This window comes from Balaenoptera borealis, assembly GCF_965194805.1.
Source record: "Balaenoptera borealis genome assembly, chromosome: 20".
Lineage (NCBI taxonomy): Eukaryota > Metazoa > Chordata > Mammalia > Artiodactyla > Balaenopteridae > Balaenoptera > Balaenoptera borealis.
The window spans coordinates 15,106,677-15,131,121 of record NC_138879.1 but is presented as its reverse complement, the minus strand read 5'-3'; the positions used below and the strand labels follow the sequence as shown (position 1 = coordinate 15,131,121).

The 24,445-nt window shown below is 58.3% G+C and overlaps 1 protein-coding gene across 3 annotated transcripts; it reads left to right on the top strand.

The window, feature by feature from the left end:
- The first annotated feature begins 791 nt into the window (after positions 1–791).
- On the top strand, positions 792–20,386 carry LOC309619060 (angiotensin-converting enzyme). 3 transcript variants are annotated; one of them, XM_082373763.1, is made up of 25 exons: positions 792–1,163; positions 1,796–1,963; positions 2,580–2,673; positions 3,382–3,525; positions 3,947–4,138; positions 4,717–4,814; positions 5,194–5,366; positions 5,710–5,933; positions 6,282–6,426; positions 6,753–6,851; positions 7,107–7,229; positions 7,569–7,780; positions 8,420–8,556; positions 9,425–9,583; positions 9,854–9,941; positions 11,900–12,043; positions 12,200–12,391; positions 13,698–13,795; positions 13,985–14,157; positions 15,999–16,222; positions 16,522–16,666; positions 16,919–17,017; positions 19,169–19,291; positions 19,528–19,715; positions 19,883–20,386. In XM_082373763.1, the coding sequence occupies exons 1-25, from the start codon at positions 909–911 to the stop codon at positions 20,110–20,112; spliced, it is 3,927 nt and encodes a 1,308-aa protein (XP_082229889.1). In that variant the 5' UTR covers positions 792–908; the 3' UTR covers positions 20,113–20,386. The 3 variants fall into 3 exon arrangements, with proteins under 3 accessions (XP_082229889.1, XP_082229890.1, XP_082229891.1); XM_082373764.1 differs by lacking the exon at positions 7,107–7,229; XM_082373765.1 differs by lacking the exons at positions 792–1,163; positions 1,796–1,963; positions 2,580–2,673; ... (6 more) ...; positions 6,753–6,851; positions 7,107–7,229 and adding an exon at positions 7,086–7,106.
- Positions 20,387–24,445: the final 4,059 nt, after the last annotated feature.

The following is a 24,445-nucleotide window of genomic DNA, read 5'->3' as shown; positions in this document are numbered from 1 at the left end:
CTGAGTCTTAATGTCTTCCTCTGTTGAAGGAGAGGTTGCTGACATCTCTGCGCTCATCTTTGTAGCTAGCTCTCGAAGTCGGCCAGTCTGGGACTGTTTCTGCCTGAGCGAATGACAGCTCGTGTGAAGAAAGCAGGTGTGCCAGTGCTCCTGTGGCTCTATTACCCGCCCCCTCCTCCCAGAACAGCCCCTCCATTCTTTCCCCCCCTTCTGACAGCCCCCCCCCCTCCCCAGTCCGCAGGTGAGCCGGGGGCTCTGAGCACCGCCCCCAGGCGCCTGCGGAAGCTAACCTCTCCCCGACCCGCGCAGGCCACACCCTCTCCCCCAAGGGCCTCGTGAAGAAGCTGGACCGGGCGACCATCCTTAACCCTATCCTGCAGCACTAGCGGCACTGCGGACAGCTCCCCCACCTTGTCACTCCCGAGTCCAGAGAGCCCGGGGGCGGCGAGGCCGGAAGATTGAGCGTCAGAGACCGCTGGGCCCCGGGTCCCTGCGCCGAGGCTGTGTGATGGAAGGGGAGGGCAGGCTGGCAGTCTGGGGTGTTCCAGCAAACTGCTGGGTCCCTCAGCTTCAGAGGTGTGTGTGCGCGTTGGGGGGCTTCTCCTTTCTGGCCTCCCTTGTGAGAACCTGACCTAAGGCCCATCCGCCACCCCCGGGCTGCATCTCGCAGGGGGCCGCCTCGGCCCCTCCTCGGGCCCGCGCCCCTGCCTGGGGCGGGCCAGGAAGCCTCGGTCCCCGCCCCGCTCCGTTAGGCCCGCGCAGCGGCCGGGGGACTTTGGAGCCGAGGAGGAAGCTCGGCGGGGCGGGGAGGTGAGGGTGTGTCGGAAGGCGGCGGCGGCGGCGGCCGGGTTTTATAACCGGCAGGGCGGGCGCGGCGCGGGAGAAGGGGCTGCACCGCGCACCGCGCCATGGGGGCCGCGTCGGGCCGCCGGTGGCTGCGGCCGCCGCTGCTGCCTTTGCTGCTGCTGCTGCTGCCGCCACCGCCGCCTGTGGTCCTGGCGCTCGACCCCGCGTTGCAGCCGGGGAACTTTTCCGCCGATGAGGCCGGGGCGCAGCTCTTCGCAGAGAGCTTCAATTCGAGCGCGGAGCAGGTGCTGTACCACAGCACGGCCGCCAGCTGGGCGCACGACACCGACATCAACGAGGAGAACGCGCGGCGCCAGGTGGGCGCGCGGGCCCGGGGCAGGGGCGGGGCCCGGGCACCCAATCACAGGCGGGCGGGCGGGCGCGGGGGGGCGGGGAGTCACCGCCCCGCGCGCGCCCCCGGCCCCTGAGCGGTGGGGACCGGGCTGGGCCAGCCGGCCTCCCGCTAACCCCCCACCCCAGCGCCGTCCCAGCAGACAGGCCGTCGGTTCCCTAGCACGGTGCTGGGCACATGCTCCTGCCCAGTAAGGAACCGAATGGATGAGGCTGGCCCCTCTGACCCCGAGTCCCTCCAGGTGGCAGCGCCTGGGGATGACGACGGGCTGGGTCCGCGGCGGTCTTCGCTGAGGGTGCCCGCTCTGCTCTGGGTTCTCATCCTCTCCGGCCGCAACCTACCCCTCTCTCACTGTGCCTGTCACCACTCATCACTGTTCACACTCTCTTCCCCCGCCTCACTTCTGGCCCCAGTTTCTGCTCCACCGCCTCCCTGAGGCAGACTCCCCCAGTTCTTCCCCACCCCCCGCCCCGAGGGCCCAGGAGGAGGGAGCCGTGCTCCCACAAGCCCCAGTCTCCTGAAGCCCTTGGCCTTCCTCCCCTCCCCCGCACCACGGCTTCCCCTATTTACCCTCTCGTGCCCTGCTGGTACCCACAGGAAGAGGCAGCCCTGCTCAGCCAGGAGTTTTCAGAGGTCTGGGGCCAGAAGGCCAAGGCTCTGTTCGACCCAATCTGGCAGAACTTCACCGATCCCACGCTGCGACGCATCATCAGTGCCGTGCGCACCCTGGGCCCTGCCAACCTGCCCCTGGAGGAGCGGCAGCAGGTGGGCCTGGCAGAGGGGTGGAGGCCACACTTGACCCGGGTGCCCTCATTGCCCCGGGGGGGTGGGGCCTGGCAGGGAGGGACCCTGGGATCTCTACCGGCCCCGACTGTAGGGCAAGCCCCACAAGCACAGAACGGATTCCTGAAGCACTGATTTTCCTTGGAGTTGGAGTGAGAGAAGTTCATTTCTATCAAAGCAAGTATTATGGAGCAGAAAGCAAAATTCAAGTGAAGAGTAAAGGATGAAACAGGGGTTTTCAAACTTTCTCCATAGGTGGTTTGTTTTATGGGCTTTCTCAGAAAGATTGGGAAGGGCTGAGAAGGCATCAAGGTCAGAGAATGAGAGGGATTTGCCCTCGCTCAAGGTGGTGGCTGGGCTCAGAATTGAACCCTGGTCCCTAATTCTCAGGACACTAGTTTCCCAGGCTGCCTTCACTGGAAGGGGAATCTGTGCATTCATGCTCAGCTGTGCTCTGGGTGCCACAGCGTGGCCTTGCCCTAGCCACGTCCCCCTCTCCGGGCATCTCCCCTTTTCCTCCCAGCAGAAAGAGGAGAGGGGGCCAGATTACCTCCAAGGGCTGTTCATCGCTAACATTTTCTCAACTCTAACTCCCCAGTACAACTCTCTGCTAAGCAACATGTCCAGGATTTACTCCACCGCCAAGGTCTGCTTCCCCAACAAGACTGCCACCTGCTGGTCCCTGGACCCAGGTACGGCCCTGTGTCTACTCTCTCTGTCTTCGGGGGCTTCCTACCCTTCCCCATCGACCTGCTGCACTCAGGAGGATGGCGTGTTTTTGCAGAGAGAGTGGGTAAACCCAAAGGCATTAACCTCCAATTGGGACTGGACTGCCAGATGCCCCCAGACCCCTGCTCCTCCAGGCAAACTGATTTCTGGAATCTCCAGCCTCCAGCCCCTGCTCCACCCCCACCCTCATGTGTGCTTTTTCCTCTCCCATCACAACCGGCTTTCCTCCTGGCTGCCTGGTTTTCCCTTTCGTGGGTCCTCTCATTCCCCGCAAGAGCCCTCCACAGGCCTTAGACCCCTCATGGCTTCCCTTGCAAACCTCCTCCTCTCCCCCCACACCCCCCCCCACCACGTACCAGGCAGCCTTGAGGTCAGCCACTCCAGCCAAGGAGCCATGAAGGGTCTGCCTGGGTTTCAACTTCTGGGTGTCCTCTTTGTGTCAACCACCTTAGATAATCATTTCCTGGGAACCAGGACCCTGCCTGGCTGCTTACTTTGTATAGCTCCCAGTCCCATCCTGTCCAGCTTGTAGGTTGCCCTTGGCTTTGAGGGTATCATGATGCTGAGGAAGTAGGTGGAGATGGTGAGGACCAGTGCGGGAGCTCTGGTGAAGGCTATTGCTGACTTCAACGCAGAAGCCTCCGAACTGACCCTGCTCACCTGTGTCTCAGAGCTCACCAACATCCTGGCTGCGTCGCGAAGCTACGCCCTGCTACTATATGCCTGGGAGGGCTGGCACAACGCTGTGGGCATCCCGCTGAAACCCCTGTACCAGAACTTCACTGCCCTCAGCAATGCGGCCTACAGGCAGGATGGTGAGCATGACCACCCTGTCTCTTCTGTGGGCGTTTCCCTCTCATCTTCTGTCTCCACTGAGCCCCGCCCCCTGAGGCAAGCAGAGCGGCTCTTACAATGACTCCATACACTGGTCCAAGGTCACACAGATAGTGGATGGCGGAATGGGCATTAGCCCCATCCGCCCTCATGCCGCCGCTCCTGGCACTCCTCCCAGCCCTAGGGCTCAACTTTGCCTCTCCTGCTCTCTAGGATCTGTTTAGCTGGAGTTGGAGCAACCCCTAGTTAGAAGATTGTAGAGCAGCAACCCCCAAGCTCTCCCTTCCAGCTAGCAGGCAGATACACTGGCCCTGAGCCGGGAGAATGGCCAGGTGGTAGCTGGGAGGCGGAGGTGCCAGAGCCTGGGGCCTGAGCTGCACCCCAATGCCACCCCCCGGCTAGGCTTCTCAGACACGGGGGCCTACTGGCGCTCCTGGTACGACTCCCCCACCTTCACGGAGGATCTGGAGCACCTCTACCATCAGTTAGAGCCCCTCTACCTGAACCTCCACGCCTACGTCCGCCGCGCACTGCACCGCCGATACGGGGACAGATTCATCAACCTCAGGGGACCCATCCCTGCTCACCTGCTGGGTAAGGACCTGGCCTTGCCGCCACACATGTCCAGGGTCATCCTCGTCGTGTGTCACATTTCAGAGCACCGCACTGCTCGATCCTCTGCACATGAGCCCATAAAGCAGGTGATCCTTCTCATGGTCACTATTGTTCCTACTTTTCAGACGGGGACCCTGAGGCTTAGGGTGCGCGAGTGACTTGGCAGAGGGCAGAAAACTATTAAAAGGCAGAGCCAGGAGTCACACTGAAGGCTTTAGCTCCAGGTCCAGTGGAAAAGGAAAAATAAGCCTAGTTTACACCCCAGGAAGCCAGCCCTGTGGCCCTGCATCAGGGTTGGGAGGCAGGGACCCTGGCATGGTCAGAAAGGACCCAGCAGCATCACCTGGGCTCACACTTGGCCTCTGCCAGCCCCAGGGAACGCGGAGCACTCGGGAGTGTGGGTGGGACTGATGTGTGAGCCAGCTGAGAGGGCTGTGGCCCTGCAGCGCCCTGGGTCCAGACACCAGGCGCCCAGGGTGCTGTTCGGTGACACACATGGGGAAGCAGGCACTGGCTGGACTCGGAGGCAAGCTGTCTGGCTCCCCTCCTCTGTCTAGGGGACATGTGGGCCCAGAGCTGGGACAAAATCTACGACATGGTGGTGCCTTTCTCTGACAAGCCCAATCTTGATGTTACCAGTACCATGGTGCAGAAGGTAAGCTCGGAGTCAGGCCAGGTGGGGGCCACAGGAGGGAATCAGACATGAGGAGAGGGACGGGAAGGGACCTCAGTCCCTCCCTTTCTACAGAGCAGCAGCCTGGAGTGTGTGTCCAAGCCATGAGCTGGGGTCTGTGTCCTCGTCCTTGCTGAGGGGCCAGTCGTCCTTCCGGGGCCCCTCCGGGGCGGGGTTTGTGAGCAGCGGTCCATCCGGCTCTAGCCAGCAGGGGCCGGGCGTCTGGGAAGGGAGGCCACAGAGCAGAGGTGCTCTTCATGAGCAGGGAGCTGAGCTGGGTGGGGGACCACAGACGTGCCCCCGGGGCAGCCATGGCGGGCTCCAGCGGCTGGCCCCTGACCCGTGCGAACACCCCTACCAGGGATGGAACGCTACACACATGTTCCGGGTGGCAGAGGAATTCTTCACCTCCCTAGGGCTCTTGCCCATGCCTCCTGAGTTCTGGGCAGAGTCCATGCTGGAGAAACCAAGCGACGGGCGCGAGGTGGTGTGCCACGCCTCCGCCTGGGACTTCTACAACAGGAAAGACTTCAGGTCTCGATTCGGGAGGAGGGTTCTGGGGCTCCCGAAGGGCTGACAGCCTGGGCACAGAGAAGCCAGTTCCCAGGCCCGCCTCTAACCCAGCACCAGCACTGGCTGGGGGCGGGGTCCCTTCCCTGGGCATCTTTGACAGGCAGTCAGCTCTGTACCTTGGAACGGAGGGAAAAGGCCAGAGTGTGGGCTGGGGCAGGGGAAAGGGTTTGCCTGTTTCCGCCAGCTCCTTCGAGCCCCAGGGCAGTGCCCGCCTGGCTCCTTTCCCTCAGGCGCCAGCCCCACCATTCTCTGGTCCCTGGCCTGCCCCTCCTTCACCCTCACCCACGCCCTCTCCCCGCCCCAGGATCAAGCAGTGCACGCAGGTCACTATGGACCAGCTGTCCACGGTGCACCACGAGATGGGCCACGTGCAGTACTACCTGCAGTACAAGGACCAACACGTCTCCCTGCGCCAAGGCGCCAACCCCGGCTTCCATGAGGCCATCGGGGATGTGCTGGCGCTCTCCGTCTCCACTCCTGCACATCTGTACAAAATCGGCCTGCTGGACCATGTCACCAACGACAGGGGTATGGGGGTGGGTGGAGAGAGCCCAGCGCAGCCCCACCCAGACCCCGCTCCATCCCACAGCAGGCCCACACTTGTCCCCACTCCCCTCTGCCCTTCTTGTTTCTGCCTCACTGCCCCACGTCAGGCAGGTTTGGGGGTCCACCCAGAGCCTCACAGCCCACCCTGAGTCCCAACTCCACTGCCCAAGCGCCCTCTTCCAAGCGGGGGCCCAGGGTCCCAAAGGCTGGCGCTCCCTTCTCTGCGTCTGCCCAGCCTCACCTCCTGCTGGCTTCTCCCCAGGCCCACTCTGTCCCAGCTGGACTCCCGTCTCCCTCTGACCTCTCTCTTTTCATCTCATCTCCCGACAGAAAGCGACATCAATTACTTGTTAAAGATGGCACTGGAAAAAATTGCCTTCCTGCCCTTTGGCTACTTGGTGGACCAGTGGCGTTGGGGGGTCTTTAGTGGGCGTACACCCCCTTCCCTCTACAATTATGACTGGTGGTATCTTCGGTGAGCAAAGCGGGACCGGGAAGGGCCTAATCCCAAGTGGCCCTCCCCCTGCTCCCGGGCAACCTGCCTCCTGCCTCCCTCCTCTCTAATGATGCCTCCCTCCTCTCTAATGATGCCTCCCTCCTCTCTAATGATGCCTCCCTCCTCTCCCGCAAGGCATTCTTTCCTGCCTAGAACTTCCTCCGTCAGGCAGCCTCTCCCGGTTCGCCAGGATGGGGACGGGATGGCCGGTGGGAATTTCTGCTTAGCAGACTTTTCTGCAAAGGTAAAATCAGCCTGTGTACAACCCTTGGGTCCTAAGACAATTTAACCACATCCTCTTCCAGAACCAAGTATCAGGGGATCTGTCCTCCAGTTGTCCGAAACGAAACCCACTTTGACGCTGGAGCCAAGTTTCATGTCCCAAATGTGACACCATACATCAGGTACTATTGCCCCCAGTTCCAGCACACCTTTAGTCCCCTTCCCCCTACTCTGGGACCCCCATTCCCAGGGCTTGTTCCCACACCCTTCTGGACCCCTCAGCGGCCTGGAATTTGAGGGGGCCTCTCTCCTGAGCTAAGCCCGGTTCTCCCTTCTCCCCCAGGCAGCCCCTGGTCTGGCCTCTGCCCGGCAGAAGCTGGCTGGGACCTGGGCAAGGGGCCTCCACCATCCCCCTCATGCCCACCCTGTGCCTGCAGGTACTTCGTGAGTTTTGTCCTGCAGTTCCAGTTCCATCAAGCCCTGTGCAAGGAGGCGGGCCACCAGGGCCCCCTGCACCAGTGTGACATCTACCAATCCACGCAGGCAGGGGCCAAGCTCCGGTGTGTGGGGCACAGGGAGGGCAGTGGGAGGTGAGGGGAGCGACCGGTGGAGGGCATGCTGGTGAGGGCACCACCACCAGACCAGTGGAGGGAGCCTTTCTCCCCTCCCCCTCCCTTTCTTTCTCTCATCGAATGTTTATTGAGTGGGCCTCTTGGCTGGCATGGGGCAAAACATATGTCCCCCCCTTCACAGAGCTCCTAGGCCCTGAGTCTTAATGCTGCCGTTCTTGCCATCCAGTGGGGGCAGAAGTGGCCGGAGATGGGGCAGGTGGGCTAGGGCAGCGGTAGTGGCCCCTGGCCCGAGAGCCCCGTGCCAACCGTGCCCGCTCTGCCTGACAGGGCAATGCTGCAGGCAGGCTCCTCACGGCCCTGGCAGGAGGTGCTGAAGGACATGGTCGGCTCAGATTCCCTGGACGCTCAGCCGCTGCTCAACTACTTCCAGCCGGTCACACAGTGGCTACAAGAGCAGAACCAGCAGAATGGCGAGGTCCTGGGCTGGCCGGAATATCAGTGGCGCCCACCGATGCCCGACAATTACCCAGAGGGCATTGGTAAAGCCCGAGGGAGCCTGGGGCGGGGCGCTACAGCAGGTTCTCAGTTCCAGGCTCGGGACCAGGCCCCCGGTTCATGGTTCCCGATCAGCTTCTCCCAGCCGGGCCCTGGCGCCCTGCCTGGAGTGCCAGGCAGCCCCCTGAGCTGGTTGGCAGGGCCCTGCGGTGGGGTGGGCACATCTTTCCCAACATCCTGGGGAGGGTATGCCCAGATCTGAGGCCCCGGCCAGGGGGCTGGCTGGCAGGCACACTGCTCTATGAGGTCACACTGCAGGCTCCGCTCTTATTGGCCAGGGGGCAGGGGCTGCAGGACTCTGCTCTCCTGCTGCCATGGGTCAAGGTTGGGCTGCTCCAGGACTGTCCCGCCTCCTCCTCCTCCTCCTTCTCTGCTGTGGGCACCCGCTGCTGGCCCCTGGCCAGGGCACCACCAGCCAGGGGACCACCGGCCAGGTGTCAGTCAACCAGGGAACAACCAGCCGGGCAACAACCATCAGCCAGACGACTACCCGCCACCCAACAACCAGCAGCCCGAAACCCCAGAGCCCAAGTGGGACCAGCTAGGGGCCGGGGCGGGGAGGCCGGGGCAGCAGTGGAAGGGCAAGGGGAGGCCTGTCTGTGTTTCTCTGCTCTGTCCCACAGACCTGGTGTCCGACGAGGCTGAGGCCAGCAAGTTTGTGGAGGAATGTGACCGGAGATCCCGGGTGGTGTGGAACGAGTATGCCGAGGCCAACTGGGACTACAGTACCAACATCACCAAGGAGGGCAGCAAGATACTGGTAGGGGCCCCTCCACGCCCCCTCCCCCACCCCCCGGAGCTCGCTCACAGACTCAGCACCGTATGCTCCTCCCCCGGGGGCCCATCCTCTGAAACCCAAGGCACTGCAGGCCGCCCTTCCGCCCCCGACGTCACCTCAGTGGGAACAGGCTGTCAGAATTTGTGAAAAATCCCAATGGCATATTGAAAAGTGTCCAATTTCAGGCACACACCCAGTGCCTAAACAAGTTGTCTTATCGTTAACAATCAATCTGTTGTTGGTAACGGAATAATTTGTACAGAAATAAGTGATGCTAAAGTCAGTTTTTAAAAAGATTGAAAGCTCCTGTTTGCCACCATAGAGAGGGCTCTGCGTCCCCTCCAACCCCCCTCCCCGCCTGTGTGGCTGAGCGCTGATTATAACCAAGGTGAGTTGCAGAGGACTAACATTTCCTGAAGACCCACCGTGTGCTGGCCACTGTTCCTTGGCACTTGACGTCTGTTGCCTCATTTATTCCTCAACAGCCTTGCAACACCAGTGACCTTATTCCCATTTTACAGCTGGGACCCTGAGGCTCAGAGAGGCCACAGAGCAAATACCAGGCTGCATCTATCCTAACAGTTTTTAGGACATGGGGTGGGTTTTCCTTCTCTGCCGCTGCCATCAGATGTCTTGCTCGATATGACCATCTGTTGAGGGGCAGGTACTGCACACAGGATGTTATAGACAGTCCGGGTTGAAGAGGGTCTTTATAGGCAAAGGCAGCAACTTGGTAAAACTGCCCCCACCCTGACACCCCCAGTCCCTTTGGCTCCCCTCAATGCACCTCCTCCTAGGAGGCCTTTCTAGAGCTCCTGGGCCTCATGATATGGTTCCCCCGTGCTTTCAGCTGGAGAAGAATGTACAGATGGCAAACCACACTGTCAAGTACGGCACCTGGGCCAGGAAGTTTGATGTGACCAACTTCCAGAACGCCACCATGAAGCGGATGATAAAGAAGATTCAGGATCTAGAGCGGGCGGCACTGCCTGTCAAGGAGCTGGAGGAGGTGTGTACCTTGGGGGAGCAGGGGGTGGAGGATCCGAGGTCAGGAGAGGGTCCTAGCTCAGGGGACAGTGTCTGGCCTTCATGCTGCTTCCCCTTCCTCGATTTGTCACGTCGTGACATCTGGCACGTCAACACACACCTACAGACTTACTGAGAAGGCAGAGCTTTGGGAACACCCGCCCCAGCTGCAGAGCCCGGGTCCACGATGGTGCCTGGGGCGGAGCAGGAAGCCCAGGGCTAAAGCTCGCTGCCCCTCTTCTTCCCCCTGCAGTACAACCAGATCCTGCTGGACATGGAGACCACTTACAGCGTGGCCTCTGTGTGCCATAGCAATGGCACTTGTCTACGGCTCGAGCCTGGTGAGCACACGTGGGGAGTGAGAGGGAGGCCTGGGGAGGTTAGGGGTGCTGGCCGTGAAGGGGCGGAGTTCACTTCTGAGTCATGGGGTCCGCACGCCCAGGAGACTCACTTCCCTGTTTTCCACCGCTGGTGCTCCTCTGCCCCTGCTTAGAACCGACGGCTACTTCATCGCTGCCCTGGTCCCCTGCCCTGCCCTTGGCTCCGCCCGTCCACTCCCTCTGGGTCCCCTCTGTTCCTCCCTCCATTCCGCCCTTCAGAGCAGGTGTATCTCAAATTTGCCTCTCAGGGGCTTGGACTCCCCAGTAGGGAGAGTAACTCTAGGCATCTCCCCTCTGCGCTCTTTCCTTGATCCTATCCACCTTCCCCATCTTCCCTGGCCCTTCCCTGGCCCCCTCCTCCACCCAGAAATTGAAACCTCAGCCCGCAGAAGCCACGTCCGCGCCATTCCCACTTCACTCCCTCTGCCGCCACTTCCCACTGGAAGGAGTGGGCCAGCTCTGGCGTGTCCTCTTTCTCTCGCAGGAGACTGGGCTGGTCCTTCTTACCTTCTCCTCTTTGAAGGAGCTCAGCCCCGACACCCCAGTACCTGCGCACAGATACACCCCCTCCACTCTCTGACCCATGCTTCCCGGGGTCGAGGAGCCAGAGGCATAAACATTTTTCCTGAGGAATCTCCACCCAGAAACAGTCTCTTCCTGGCCCTCCGCCCAACTCCCACGTTAGAACAATGACAAATAGAAGGGGAAATGGAAAATAAACAGGAGAGAGAAACAGTTTTCCTGGGACAGGGTTTGGCCTGCGGGTTGTGTATGTGGGTAGGCACGCAAAGTGGGGGGAAGGGGATGCGCGTTTGTGTGCATTTACGGAGAAGAGCGTTAAAGGGAGTATGGCCTTCACCCCCCCATAGGTCAGCCCCTTAATCCAGGGCTGGGCCGTCAGGTCGCTGCCAGTAGTAAGAATAAGAAGCACCCCCAAAAACAGAGCACTCACATCAGCAGAGGACAAAATTCTCAAGATACGTTTTTTTCCCCAAATTAAATTAACTTGAATGTACTTTCTCTGTGAAAAGTAGATAGCGCATAGCATGTTTCAGGACAGAGCACAAGTCCCCGAGGTGTGGATGCCCGCAGGCCCCCGTCTCAGGCCAGGCCGGGCAGGAAGGGGAGCCACCTTCAGAGCCGACACGTGAGCTCACGCCAGCCTCATCCCAGCTCTGTGAGGTAGACGTGAGCTCCGTGTCATCCATAAGCCAGGAGGCCACTCATATAGTCATGGCTTTGACAGGACACAAACGCAAGATTTCTGGCTCCCTGAGGATGCTTGAATGGATCTCTGTACTTTGCCTTCACGGCAGTTCTTTTATTTAATCAGTTCAGTCAAAATGTGGGAAAGACGCCGTGGGCCCTGTGGGGACGTGGGGATGAAGGAGGCACCGTCCCTGCCCAGGGGCCTCCTGCCCCTGGGCCGGCATAGTCCCCATTTCATAGACAGGGAAGGAGGGTTCCCGTGACTCACCCAAGGTGATTTCGAGGTCAGGAGGAAACCGAACAAGAACTCGGGTCTTTTGACCTCCAAGCCATTTCTCCCAGGGAGGAGGTGGGCAGGGAACGAGTGGGGAGCAGCGGCTCTGGGGTCTGGGCCCTTGGTTTGTGCCCCAGCTCAGCCACTTGCTGGCTGGGGAACGCAGCCGTGTCACCAAACCGCTTGTGTGGAAAGAGGGTCAAGGGCATCCCTCACAGGGCTGTTGCAGCCCCGCAGTTGCCTGAGATTGTGTACGTGAAGCGCTGAGCCCCGGGCCTGGCGCCCTGTAAGCCCCATGGGAAGGGCACCAGCCTGTCTCCAATTTCCCTCGACTTGCTGCCTGTGCGGTCCCTTTCCAGTTTTATTCCACCTCTGAAGGAGGTGGGAAGTGAGCCAAGAGCTGGAGGCTGAAAGCCATCCAACCCCTCCCACCCAGATCTGACAAATCTGATGGCCACATCCCGGAACTATGAAGAACTGCTGTGGGCATGGAAGGGCTGGCGAGACAAGGTGGGGAGATCCATCCTCCCGTATTTCCCCAAATATGTGGAGCTCACCAACAAGGCTGCCAGGCTCAATGGTGAGTCCTCTCTGCCAGTGTCACTGGCTGTCGGGTCCCAGCCCCCCACGAGGCCCTCAGAAAGGTCCTCTGAGACCCAAGAGGTGAGGGGGGAGGAGGCAGGGTGCTCAGGGGATGGTCAGGTGTTCAAAGAGCCTGGCTGTGTCCCCTCTGCAGGCTACGAGGACGGAGGGGACTCCTGGAGATCTATGTACGAGATGCCATTCCTGGAGTACGACCTGGAGCAGCTCTTCCAGGAGCTGCAGCCGCTCTACCTGAACCTGCACGCCTACGTGCGCCGGGCCCTGTATCGCTTCTATGGGTCCGAGCTCATCAACCTGGAGGGCCCCATCCCAGCCCACCTGCTGGGTGAGGGCAAGTGAGACGGTCAACAGTATGAGGGAGGGGATGCCCAGGGCTGGCCAGAGGGCAGACGGCAGACTGGGAAGGGTCTGCTGATGACACCTGAGGCTGGGGAAGTGAAACAACTGGAGCCTGGGGGAATGTTGCCAGGGCTGGAGTGGGGTCGGGGCTGGGGGTGGGGAGAAGAGCCCCCTCCCTGCATTTGGTGCCATGTTTGCTACAGATCCACGTTACACAGGTCACCAGGGATGGGGCAGTGGGTGGAGTTCATAGGCCCGTCATGGGGAGACCACATCACCCGTCACAGCTCCAGGCAGCATGAGGGAGAGGAGGGGGCTGTGAGTGGGAGCTGAGAAGGCCTCCCCAGGAGGTGGCACATGAGCAGAGCCTTGAAAGATGAGAGGTTCTGACAGATGGAGAAAGTAGTCGTGGGGAGAGAAGGGCAGACACGACATTCAGGCAAAGGGAGCTGTGAGAGTGTAGATCCCCCTCAACTTTTGGAGCCTCGTTCTCCAGGGGTTGTAAACTCAAATGCCCTGAACACATGAAGTAGGCAGTGGAAGACAATAAGGGATGGTAGGGACTGGGGCAAAGTAGAGGCTACTGGGTTCCTGTCTCTGTCGGGCCGTCAGGAACATGTTTCTGGGGGCTTCTTACTGTGAACAGAGAGGCCAGGCGGGGCCATGGACCATTTACAAATCGTGAGGGAGACCCCCGTCCAGCTTTGGGTCTAGCTCTGCTCAGCCTAGAGGGTCTTTGCAGCCCAAGAGAGCAGCCATTTTTGGTCCCTCTGTAGTGAGACCAGAGAATATCAGCTCCATGGCAGAGAAACACAGACCCCGGGAGGGAACACAGGTGCCCGGCTGGCCCTGGGAGCTGGGGCGTAGAGCTGAGCCCCCAGGACGAGCAGAGCAGCCAGGCCCAGGCTCGCTCCCCCCTCCCATTCTTGCTTCTCACTCACTCTGACTCTCACTGGTTTGCACTGTAGGCTCCACTTGACGTCAGCTCAAGCTTAGTCCCCTTTGGCTGTCAGAGCCTCTCCAAATGTATTTTTGCACCTGTCCACTCATTCTCAATAGCTTCCTTATCTCCACTCTTGTCTTGCCGTAAATGCAGAGGCATCAACCTCTCCAAAAGGAGGGTGGTTCTTGCCAGCTGACCGCATAAACTGACCTCAGGCGACATGGAGGGGACAGAGCAGTGGCTGGTCAGGTTATGATCAGTGTTCCCTCCCCCTGCGTGACGGTGCTGAGCCTAAGATCTAACACCTGTCTCTCCTCTCTCCGCCATCTCTTCCTCTACCTGCCTCCAGGGAACATGTGGGCACAGAGCTGGTCCAACATCTATGACTTGGTAGTACCCTTCCCTTCAGCCCCCAGGATGGATGCCACAGAGGCCATGATAAAGCAGGTCCGCACTGGCCCCCTCCTTGCACCCCTGCTCCTCCAGGGCACAGGGGAGGGGGACCCTGCCCAGGTGGGAGAGGGCCCTCTGATTCAGGACTCCCTTCCAGCTTGGCCCTCTCCCAGGGCCCTCCCACTGCGGCACACGGTCCATCCCCACAATCCCCAGCTTCGGCAGAGCTCCCTCTGCTTGCAGGGCTGGACACCCCAAAGGATGTTTAAGGAAGCGGACAATTTCTTCACCTCCCTGGGGCTGCTGCCCGTGCCCCCCGAGTTCTGGAACAAGTCTATGCTGGAGAAGCCGACCGACGGGCGGGAGGTGGTGTGCCACGCCTCCGCCTGGGACTTCTTCAACGGCAAGGATTTCAGGTATGTCCGGGCTACAGGACAGGGGGACCTGGTCCTGAGCCCAGAGGACAAGGAGACGAGCCAAGTAGAGGCTCCGCTGCCGTCTCCTTGGCCAGAACATGGGACGGAGGGTTAAGAGAGTTGGGCCTGGCCGCAGCCTGGCCACTGGCTTGTGGCAGGGTCTCCTCGAGCGCTGACCAGCTCTGTCAGCCCAGCGTTCAAGGTCCCAGTCCTGGGGGTAGCCCCATGTGAGCTGCCAGCCTTCCCTCCCTCTCAGGCGGCCCCTGTGTACAGCTGGCCCTCTCCCTGGGTGCCTGTGCCTTGACACGGAGGCACATGGGGACGTGGGGGCTTTGCACAGATCCAGTCTCACCACTGATGGGCTCAGAAGCTGTCTTCATTGGAGGACAGTGTTTCAGTTACCTACTGCTGCATAACAAACCAGCCCAAACCTAGTGGTATAAAACAACCATTTGATTATGCTCATGATTTTATGGGCCAAGAATTCAGGCACCGTGGAAATGGCTTGTCCTGCTCTGCAATGGTGGAGACCTCCGCAGGGCTAGAGAGGGCTGGCATGGCTCAGTGGGGCCTTCTATCTGGGGCTGTGCTTCTGGCTGTCTGCTCGGTTCCTCCGTTTTTCTCTGTGTGGTACGTGCTGGGGCAGGGATGTTCACGTTGGCTCCTTCACTCACGTGCTGGGTGCCTGGGCTGGCATGGCTGGAGCAGCTGGGGTTTGGTGGGGCATCTCTCTCCAGGAAAGCTTGGACTTCCTCACAGTATGGCAGCCTTAGGCAGTCAGATTTTTTACCTGGAGGCTGGCATCCCCAGAGCAAAAGTAGAAGCAGCCAGATCTCTTAAAGACTAAGTCCAAAATTGGGACAGGTCACTTCTACCACATTTTATTGGTTAAAGCAAGTCACAAGGCCAACCCAGTTTCAAGAGAAGGTAAAGAAGATTCCACCTCTTGGGAGAAGTGGCAGAGATGATCTGCCACAGCTGATGAAGTGTCTCTTATGAGAAGAGTGGGCACAGAGATCCTGGAACAAAGCAGTCAGTTTCACTGGCTCACCTGGCCTTGGGCCCTTCCTTCAGAGGCACAAGGACCAGAGCTGTAGGGCTGGGCGCAGACAGAATCAAGGGGGTGAGGGCTCTTTGGGGATCTTCCCTGTATGGGGAGGCATAGCAGAAGGTGGACAGATCCCAACCTCATTGTCACCAGGGTGCTGGGCAGCTCTTTCCCCTCCCCCTAGAATGACAGACAAAGGGGGTCAACTGAGCTGAGGAGCTCTGGTTAGATCCAAGGGAGAATTTCTTTGGCTCACAAAAGATGGAAAGTGAGGTGCAGCCTCTGGCTTGGACTGCTCTGCAGATGTCCCTCCAGTCCTGGCCCTGAGAAATCCTGGGATGAAGATGCTTGCTGGCATTGGGCACAAGGGATGCAGAAGAGCTCAGACACTGTTGTTTCCTTCAGGAAGCCTAAGTCTTGGGAGAGACAAAATGTGTAATGAGGAACCACATGACTCACATGACCCAAGCCCTACACTGACCATGACTGAGGGTCCCCATGCCTCTAGAGCACGTACTTCGTACAGTTAGAAAGCCACACGGCAGTGTCGGCTGGAGTTAGTTGTTCAGGGAAGTTGGGGGCAGAGGAATGGCCTGGAGGACCAGACGTTAGGGGCTTCTAACCCCCAGATTCCCTCTATTTCCCCTTTTGGCTTTCCTTCCCATAATGCTGTGTTCCTTGCATAAAGCAGTCCTGGGGGTATGCTCTGCATACAGTAAGGACAGCAGGTCCCTTTGCCCCAGGGATCCTCACTGCCCCCTTCCACACCCTCTCCCCACCCCCGTGTTCCCAGGATCAAGCAGTGCACCACTGTGAACATGGAGGACCTGGTGGTGGCCCACCACGAAATGGGCCACATACAGTATTTCATGCAGTACAAGGACTTGCCTGTGACCTTCCGGGAGGGTGCCAACCCTGGTTTTCACGAGGCCATTGGGGATGTGCTGGCCCTCTCAGTGTCTACCCCCAAGCACCTGCACAAGATCAACCTGCTGAGTAGTGGGGACGGCAGCTATGGTGAGAGGGGAACGGGGAGATCCTAGTGGGCAGAGGGGCCAAGAAGGGGCAGCAAGCCTGGGAGGTGGAGAGAGGAGACTTCATGGCCCACAGGCAGAGCTGGGACAGAACAGTGGGGAACAAGAGGGGCAGCCAGCAGGGAGAGTGGGAGGATGAAACCCATACCATCCCAAGAGGCAGGTCGCAGGACCCAGAGAGGTACAGCTCGCCCCGCCCGCTCCCCCCATCGCGCGCCCATCACAGCCCCACTGCTAGGAGGCAGGCCTGGATCTGATGCCAGGGCCCCCTTCCCTTGGCAGAGGAGGACATCAACTTTCTGATGAAGATGGCGCTCGACAAGATCGCCTTTGTTCCCTTCAGCTATCTTGTGGACCAGTGGCGCTGGAGGGTATTTGACGGAAGCATCACCAAGGAGAACTACAACCAGGAGTGGTGGAGCCTCAGGTTCTAGAATGCTGCTGTGGGCGGGGGGGCCTCCATGGGGGGGCGGAGGCGCCTGCATCTGTGTGCACGTGGTGTGTCTGCGTCTGTGGCGTCTAGGGGGGTGTGTGTGTGTAAGTGCCGTGACGTGCAGAGGCACAGCACGCAGGAGTCTGGAGCGCCCAGTGCAGGCGCCATACTTCAAATCAAAAACACCAACCCTCCTGGCTTGATTCTTCCCAAACCCTCCCTCTAATGTGTCTTCCTCCTCAACAGGCTGAAGTACCAGGGCCTCTGTCCCCCAGTGGCCAGGTCTCAAGGCGACTTTGACCCAGGGGCCAAGTTCCACATTCCTTCAAGCGTGCCATATATCAGGTAACAGGAAAGGGAGGAGGGCGCCATGAGGGGCAGCGCCTCCGCTCAGCGTTCAGACTGCCCTTGCTGCCCCCCCCGGCAGCTACCGTCAGGGTGACCGGGGCACCCGGCTGCATGGCCCACTGTGTCTGGGCCACTCACCTGTGGCCAAGGCTGACCGTTGTTTCACTCTTGTGATGTGACGAGAGCCCGCACCCTCCTGACAGCTGAAAACAGAAACTTCACTATAACTGGCTAACGCTTATAAGACCTTGGTTAGTTAACATTAACCATGACCCACGGCCAGATCATGACCTGAGCACCGTTTCTTTATTTTTACAAAATTGTGATTCCTTTACTATATATTGAACGTATTTCCTCTGATATAACTTAAGTTGTACCTGGAATACCTTCTATCCACTAGAACTAGGATTAGAGACCCAGCTAGATTGGGAGTCTGTATTATTAGGGGCAAGGGGTCATAGGCTTGGGCCCAGACAGAACTGGGTTCAAATCTCGTCTCCACAACTCTGTTTCCTTGAGTAAATTCCTCAGTCTCTGTAAGCATCAGTTTCCTCAGCTGTGGAATCCTATTTCACAGGATCATCGCGAGAGCTAACTTCTTATCACACTAAAACATAGCATGCTTGGGAACTGGTGGCCATAACCCACCGTTATTAAGTCACTGTCTTTTTTTCTTTTCTTTTCTTTTTTTAAAAATTTATTTATTTATTTTCGGTTAGATTGGGTTTTTGTTGCTGCGCGCGGGCTTTCTCTAGTTGCGGTGTGCGGGCTTCTCATTGCGGTGGCTTCTCTTGCTGCAGAGCACGACCTCTAGGTGCACGGGCTTCAGTGGTTGTGGCTCGCGGGCTCAGTAGTTGTGGCGCACGGGCTTAGTTGCTCCGCGGCATGTGGGATCTTCCCGGACCAGGGCTCAAACCCGTGTCCCCTGCGTTGGCAGGCGGATTCTTAACCACTGCGCCACCAGGGAAGTCCCTAAGCCACTGTCTTAAATGGAATACAGGAGCATAGCCGCGTTGTGAGTCACGCAGCCATAGCGTGAATGCGCCCACTGCAGCCCCTTTCCCTCTATGTGCTGCAGGGGAGCACTTGCTGAGGACCAGGAAGGGTAATTAGAGGATCTGGAGCCCTCCCCAGAGGTAGGGATCTGGGGACACCTCAGGGTAGAGGGCTGGGGGCCCCTGGGCTACAAGTAGCCCAGGCCACCCGTGAGGCAGGACGTAGAGGGCACCCCAGCCCTTGCCTCCTGTTCTCCCCGGAAGGCAGTGAGGGAGGGCTTATGCCCACTGTGCCCAGTCCTCCACCCCAGCACCTGGCACGATGTCAGCACATAGTCAAGACCTAATAAATAAGCATGGGGTGGGTGAATTCTGTCCCCGAGTCCAGGAAGAAAGAGGAAGCCTGCTCAGATGCTCCAGAGAGCACAGGTGGGCAGGGAGCCAAGGAGGCTCAAGGGCACCTCAGCGCAGGCCTGACCTGGCCACTGCTCCAGGATGACCCGCAGGGGGGGCCTCCGCCCGCCTTCCCGAAGGATTTCTGAGCTTCCAAGCTGGCACCCACTTTCACACAGAAGCCAGGCCCACGTGATGGTTAGCTTCCGGGCTTAGCACAGATAATTCTCTAGGCGGGGGTGGGCAAAGGGGATGCACTCCAAATTCTGACCAGCAGCCTTGGCGAAGCACTTTAGGAAATGCCAGGAAAGTCAGTGACACACGGCTTGTGCCCAGCTTTCAAAGCGGGAGGACTGCCCTGCTGGTTCAGGATATCCCCAGGCTCGGAGAGGCGACCCCCACCTTGACCGGCAGACTTCTGCAGGGAATTCCTGCTGCCAAATTTGGGATAAAGGAGGTCATGCGAGCTGGCCTCCCTGCCTCGTCAGAGACGTGACCCCTTGGGCAACACCCGGCCTCTCCATGCACGTAGCCCAGGGACGGAGACCTCGCCGCCACGTCTGTCCGTGAAGGGCTCTGCCCCTGGCCCTCCTCGCCCACGAGGGATGCCCAGAGCCGCTCAGAGCAGGCCCTCCTGAGAAGGGCGGGCAGCCTCGTGGGCGTGGGCGTGGGCGGGAGGTGCGGGGCGGAGGCAGGGGTGGTGGGGCTCGGTGACGCCGCCCCTCCGCCCCGGCCTCAGGCCTCGCCTGCCCTCCCGCAGGTATTTCGTCAGCTTCGTCATCCAGTTCCAGTTCCACGAGGCGCTGTGTCAGGCGGCGGGCCACAAGGGCCCCCTGCACGAGTGCGACATCTACCAGTCCCAGGAGGCCGGGAAGCGCCTGGCGTGAGTCCTCTGGCCTCCCCCTGCCTGCTGCCACCCTCTGACCTACTTCCCTGGGCCTGAGCAGCCCCTCCGCCAGCGCGCCCCCGACCTGTCCTGCCCGGGCCTCTCAGTCAGGCCGAGGGAAGCTGGCGCTGGGAGGTGGGGTACAGAGAGCGCGGGCACGAGGCTGGGGCGGACGGGCAGGGGGCCTCGCGGCCTGTCCCTCTGACTCGGTTCCCTTCCCGGGGCTCCCCCAGGGACGCCATGAAGCTGGGCTTCAGTCGGCCGTGGCCCGAAGCCATGCGGCTCATCACGGGCCAGCCCAACATGTCGGCCGCTGCCATGATGACCTACTTCAAGCCGCTGCTGGACTGGCTCGTGACCGAGAACAGGCGGCACGGGGAGAAGCTGGGCTGGCCTCAGTACAACTGGACGCCAAACTCAGGTACCGCCACCCACCCCCTCGGCCCCAGGCCGCCCCGGGGCTCGCTCAGGGCCAGGCCCCCCCCAGGTTCAGGCAGGTGGGAGGCCGACCTCCGAGCGGGGGCGGGTGGGAAGCCAGCCCGCGCCCCGGGACCGGCCCAGCGCCCGCTCTCCTTCCTCCCTGCCCAGCTCGCTTGGAAGACTCCTTCCCGGGCTCCGGCCGCGTCAACTTCCTGGGCCTGAGCCTGGAGGAGGAGCAGGCCCGCGTGGGCCAGTGGGTGCTGCTCTTCCTGGGCGTCGCCCTGCTGGTGGCCACGCTGGGCCTCACCCAGCGGCTCTTCAGCATCCGCCACCGCAGCCTCCACCAGCCCCACCCCGAGCCCCAGTTTGGCTCCGAGGTGGAGCTCAGACACTCCTGAGATGAGGGCTGGGCGGGCCTGCCGGGGAATGCGCCACCGCCACCGGGAGACCCAGGGACCGGAAAGGGCCCGGGGGTGGGCTGAGGACCCGCCACTGCTCTCACGGCTCACCCCAGCTCCCCTCCCCCTCCCCTCCCCCTCCCCTCCCCCTTCCTTCCCCCTCCCCTCCCCTCCCGCCCCGCCTCCCCTCCCCTCCCCCCCTGGGGACCAGGCCACCTAACATGGAACCCCCTCGCGTTCTCTCTCTGAATTCAATTAAAGGTCCTGCTCTCCCCATCTGTGTCCGTGTCCCTCACAGGGAAGCCAGGGACGGGGGAAGCCCTCTCGCCTCCTGACAGTCAAGGGGTCACTTCTCGGGGGTCTTCATCCTCCTCCAAGAAGAGGCTGGAAAACACCCAGAGCTCTGGCCCCAGCACCCCCCAGCGCCCATACCAGTCCCCCCTTCAGCTGGGGCAGCTGGCCCCTGTCCTGCCGTGTCAGGCAGCCCCTGCCAGGCCTGGACACCAACCCAGGAGGGCTCTGGGCAGCAAAGGGGAAGCAGACATTCTGGGCTTCTGGAGCCCTGCCCCAGCTGTTCCCATAAATGGCCAAGTCCCCCAGATGGAAGGCTCCTGGCTGTCCTCTGGTTCCCTGGGGAGGGCGCCTTGCATGCTGAAGCTGTAAAACTGGCCCCGGCGTCACCTCAGGCGCCTGCCTGCCCCAGTTCCATTTCCACCCGAAAGAGTGGGCAGAGCCACCAGAGTATTGCCCACAGGACCCGGGGTCAGGACCCTTCACCCCAGCTAGGCAGTAGCTGGTGCCCACGCAGGGACTGACTGCTAGGGGACACCCCTGCCCGTCCCCCCAGCACATGCCCTCGCCCTGAGCCTTCCTTGGAAGGCCAGCATGGGTTTGAGGGAGTATCATTTTGAGAGACATTTTAAAATCTCTTATCTACATGTTTATTGTAGAAAATCTAGAAAACACAGAATAATATAAAGAAAATAAAAGCCCTTTATATCAACACAGAGATAACCACTGTTGACATTTGGTGTATATCTTTCCAGACTTTTTTTCTCAGCACATATTTTAAGTGGGGTCACACTGTATTTACAGTTGTGTAACCTTTTTTCCAGTTAACATGACTAGACCTGTTTTTTTAGATATTTAAATGCCAAACCTAGAAACTGGCCAAAGCCTGGCCGCCTCTGTGAGGACCCTCGGCCTTGAGCCTCTTCTCGGCTTTGCTGATGACTTGGCCCAGCCCCTAGTATCTGTCCCCCAACATCCTTTAGTCCTCAGCTTTTGCCCAGCCCCCCAGTCTCCAGCTGCCATTGTGTCAGTGTGTGTGTGTATGTGTCTGTGATTGTGTGTGTGTCTGTGTTTGTGTGTCTGTGTGTGTATGTTGTACATAGACTTAATTGTACAGGCCTGTTCCATGGGGCAGGACGTGGGGTTGAGGTATTTTGGATTTGCAAGAGGGTGGAAGTTTATGATTACTTAGAACAATGGAATTTATAAACATAGCCTCTAAATAGTTCCAAGCCTTCTACCACCAAAGACTTCTTTAATTACCCGCTCCCCAGCCTGATGTTTCAAAAGCCCTTTGCTAGACGAAGGTCACTGTCAAATCACCCCCTTTCCTATCTTTATGAACGACATAGGTTCCTGCTGCCTATCAGAGCTTGCGGGCAGTGTGAGAGCAACAGCATTCAACACCCAAAGGTCTGAGGTGCAAAGAAGACTTAACAGCCTTATTCACTAGGCCTTTTGAGATATTAAAACTGTTCAGACTCCTGTTTCTGCCTCCTCGGATGAGTGAGGAGAGGCCATGTCTACCTGGGAGGTGGCCTAGGGAAAAGGAGGTGGTGACAGCAGGAAGAGGGGCCGTTCCAACATTTTCTCCCAGTGGCCTGAAGGCTGAGCGCTGCCCGTCAAGCAGTCACTTCTCTGTGACAGCTCTGACGCACACAGGCCAGGGGTGATGGTGGTTTCTCTGATCTCCCCCCCCCCTGCCCCCAGCTGCTCACTCTGGCTCTCATGAGTGAGTCCAGTGGCTTTGGATTAGGCCCGAGTCAAATCCCACCTCTGCACTTACCAGCTATGTGACTTTGAGTGATTTACTTCCATTTTCTGAGCCTCCATTTTCACGTGTGAGATGGTTCTTATGACGCTGCTTATAATTGTAATGCTTATAATTATAATGGTTCTTATGACGCTGCCTCACGATTGCTGCAGTTGATCGAATGAGATAATACAAATTCCCGGTGCCTAGTTTCCTCTCTTTGTAATGACTGCATCATCTCCTGATAAAGATTGCTTCATATCTGCCTCCCACTTCAAATGTCCCCTCGAGTCGCAAACTGGAGAGCTGGAAAGGCAAGCCCCTCACTAGAGAGACAGAGAAAGTCATCCAGAGCAGCTCACTGCCAGCTGGATAGACATTTCTCATGATCCTCCGTGCACCATTGGACGTTCTCTCCCTGGGAGTGCAGTGAGCTTGTTCACCTCAGGGACTCGGCTTCCATCGGTTCTGGAGACGCTCAGCCATCATCTCCTCGTCCTTTTCAGTCTCCTCTTCGGGACTCCTGCCAGACCCAGCTTGGAGCTTCCTACTTTATCCTCTGTGTCTCCTCATTCCCACTCGTATTTCTCATCTCTTTTTCTGTCCTGTGCTCCAAGCGATTTTCCCCAGCTGTGTTTTAGCCTGTGCATCGAGATTACTATTTTTCCAATTTAATAACTATATTTTTTATTTTTGCATCTCTATTACTTTCAAACCTACTGTGTTTCCACAAAAGTCTATCCTTGCTTCACAGATCCTGTTCCTTCTCTCATCTTTAAAGACCTTTTTTTAAACTGTTGTAACATATACATAACATTTACCATTTTAACCTTTTTTTTTTTAATTTATTTTTGGCTGCATTGGGTCTTCGTTGTTGTGCTGCGCAGGCTTTCTCTAGTTGTGGCGAGCGGGGGCTACTCTTTGTCGCGGAGCACGGGCTCTAGGCACGCGGGCTTCAGTAGTTGTGGTGCACAGGCTTAGTTGCTCCGCGGCATGTGGGATCTTCCCGGATCAGGGCTCGAACCCATGTCGCCGGCATTGGCAGGCGGACTCTTAACCACTGCGCCACCAGGGAAGTCTCATTAACCATATTTAAGTGTACAGTTAAAAATGGCATTGAGTATATTCAATTGTTGTGCAACCATCAGCATATCTGTTCAAGTCTCTGCTTTGACTTCTTTTGGGTATACATCCCAAATTGAAATTCCTGGATCATATGGTAATTCTATGCTGTTTTCCACAGTGCCTGAGCCATTTTATAGTCCCACCAGCAGTGCACAGGGTTCCAATTTCTGTACGTGCTGGCCATCACTTGATGTTTTCTGGGGTTTTTTGTTTGTTATTTTGTAATATCCATCCTAGTGGTATCTCGTGGTTTTGATTTGTATTTGCCTAATTATGAGTGATATTGAGCATCTTTTCAAGTGCTTATTATCCATTTATATATCATCTTTAGAGAGATGTCCATTCAAGTCCTTTGCCCATGTTTGAACTGGGTTGTTTCTTTGTTCACTGCTGAGTTTGGGGAGCTCTTCACATATTCTGGATATTAATCACTTATCAGATCCATGATTCGCAAATATTTTCTCCAGTTCTGTAGCTTGCCTTTTTACTCTGTTGTTAGTGTCCTTTGATGTGCAAAAACTCTTAACTTTAATGAGGTCCAACTTGTCTGTTTTTTTCTTTTGTTGCCTGAGCTTTTGGTATCATATCCAAGAAATCATTGCCAAATCCAATGTCATGAAGTTTTCCCCTGTGATTTCTTCAAAGAGTTTTATAGTCTGAGTTCTTATGTTTAGGTCTGTAATCCGTTTTGAGTTAATTTTTGTAGATGGTGTAAAACCCAGATTTTAAGTCCCTTTCAGATTGCTCTAACACCTGCCCTTCCTCAGGTGTGGTCTAAGCCATGCCTGTGTCTGTAGTTTAGCACAGACTCTGGAGTCAAACTATGTGGATTTGAGTCCCACCTCCACTATTTGCTAGCTATGTAACTATGAGCAAGTTTCTCAACCTCTTCGTGCCCATTTTCCTCATCTGTAAACTGGGGGAGTTGATCTCAGTACCTACCTCATGGGTTTGTTGTGAGGATTCATGTCCTGAAAGCCCTCAAAGGGTCCCTCGCCCCTGGAAAATGCTCAGTGGGGGCTGGCGATCATTATTAACACCGACTGCATTGGACTTCCTCTTTTACATGGAAATCTTGACCTATGAGCCATCTTCAGTGGGACAGCCTTCTGCAGGGGGACCCTTCCCATGCAACACCAGGTTGTGAAGATGTCCTCAGGGTCG

Bases quoted from the DNA above. Each gene is read 5' to 3' on its own strand.
- LOC309619060 (XM_082373763.1), top strand. From the start codon at position 909: ATGGGGGCCGCGTCGGGCCGCCGGTGGCTGCGGCCGCCGCTGCTGCCT. The intron at 5,367-5,709 runs GTCTCGATTCGG...TCCCCGCCCCAG, and splicing joins TACAACAGGAAAGACTTCAG to GATCAAGCAGTGCACGCAGG. The intron at 14,158-15,998 runs GTATGTCCGGGC...CCGTGTTCCCAG, and splicing joins TTCAACGGCAAGGATTTCAG to GATCAAGCAGTGCACCACTG.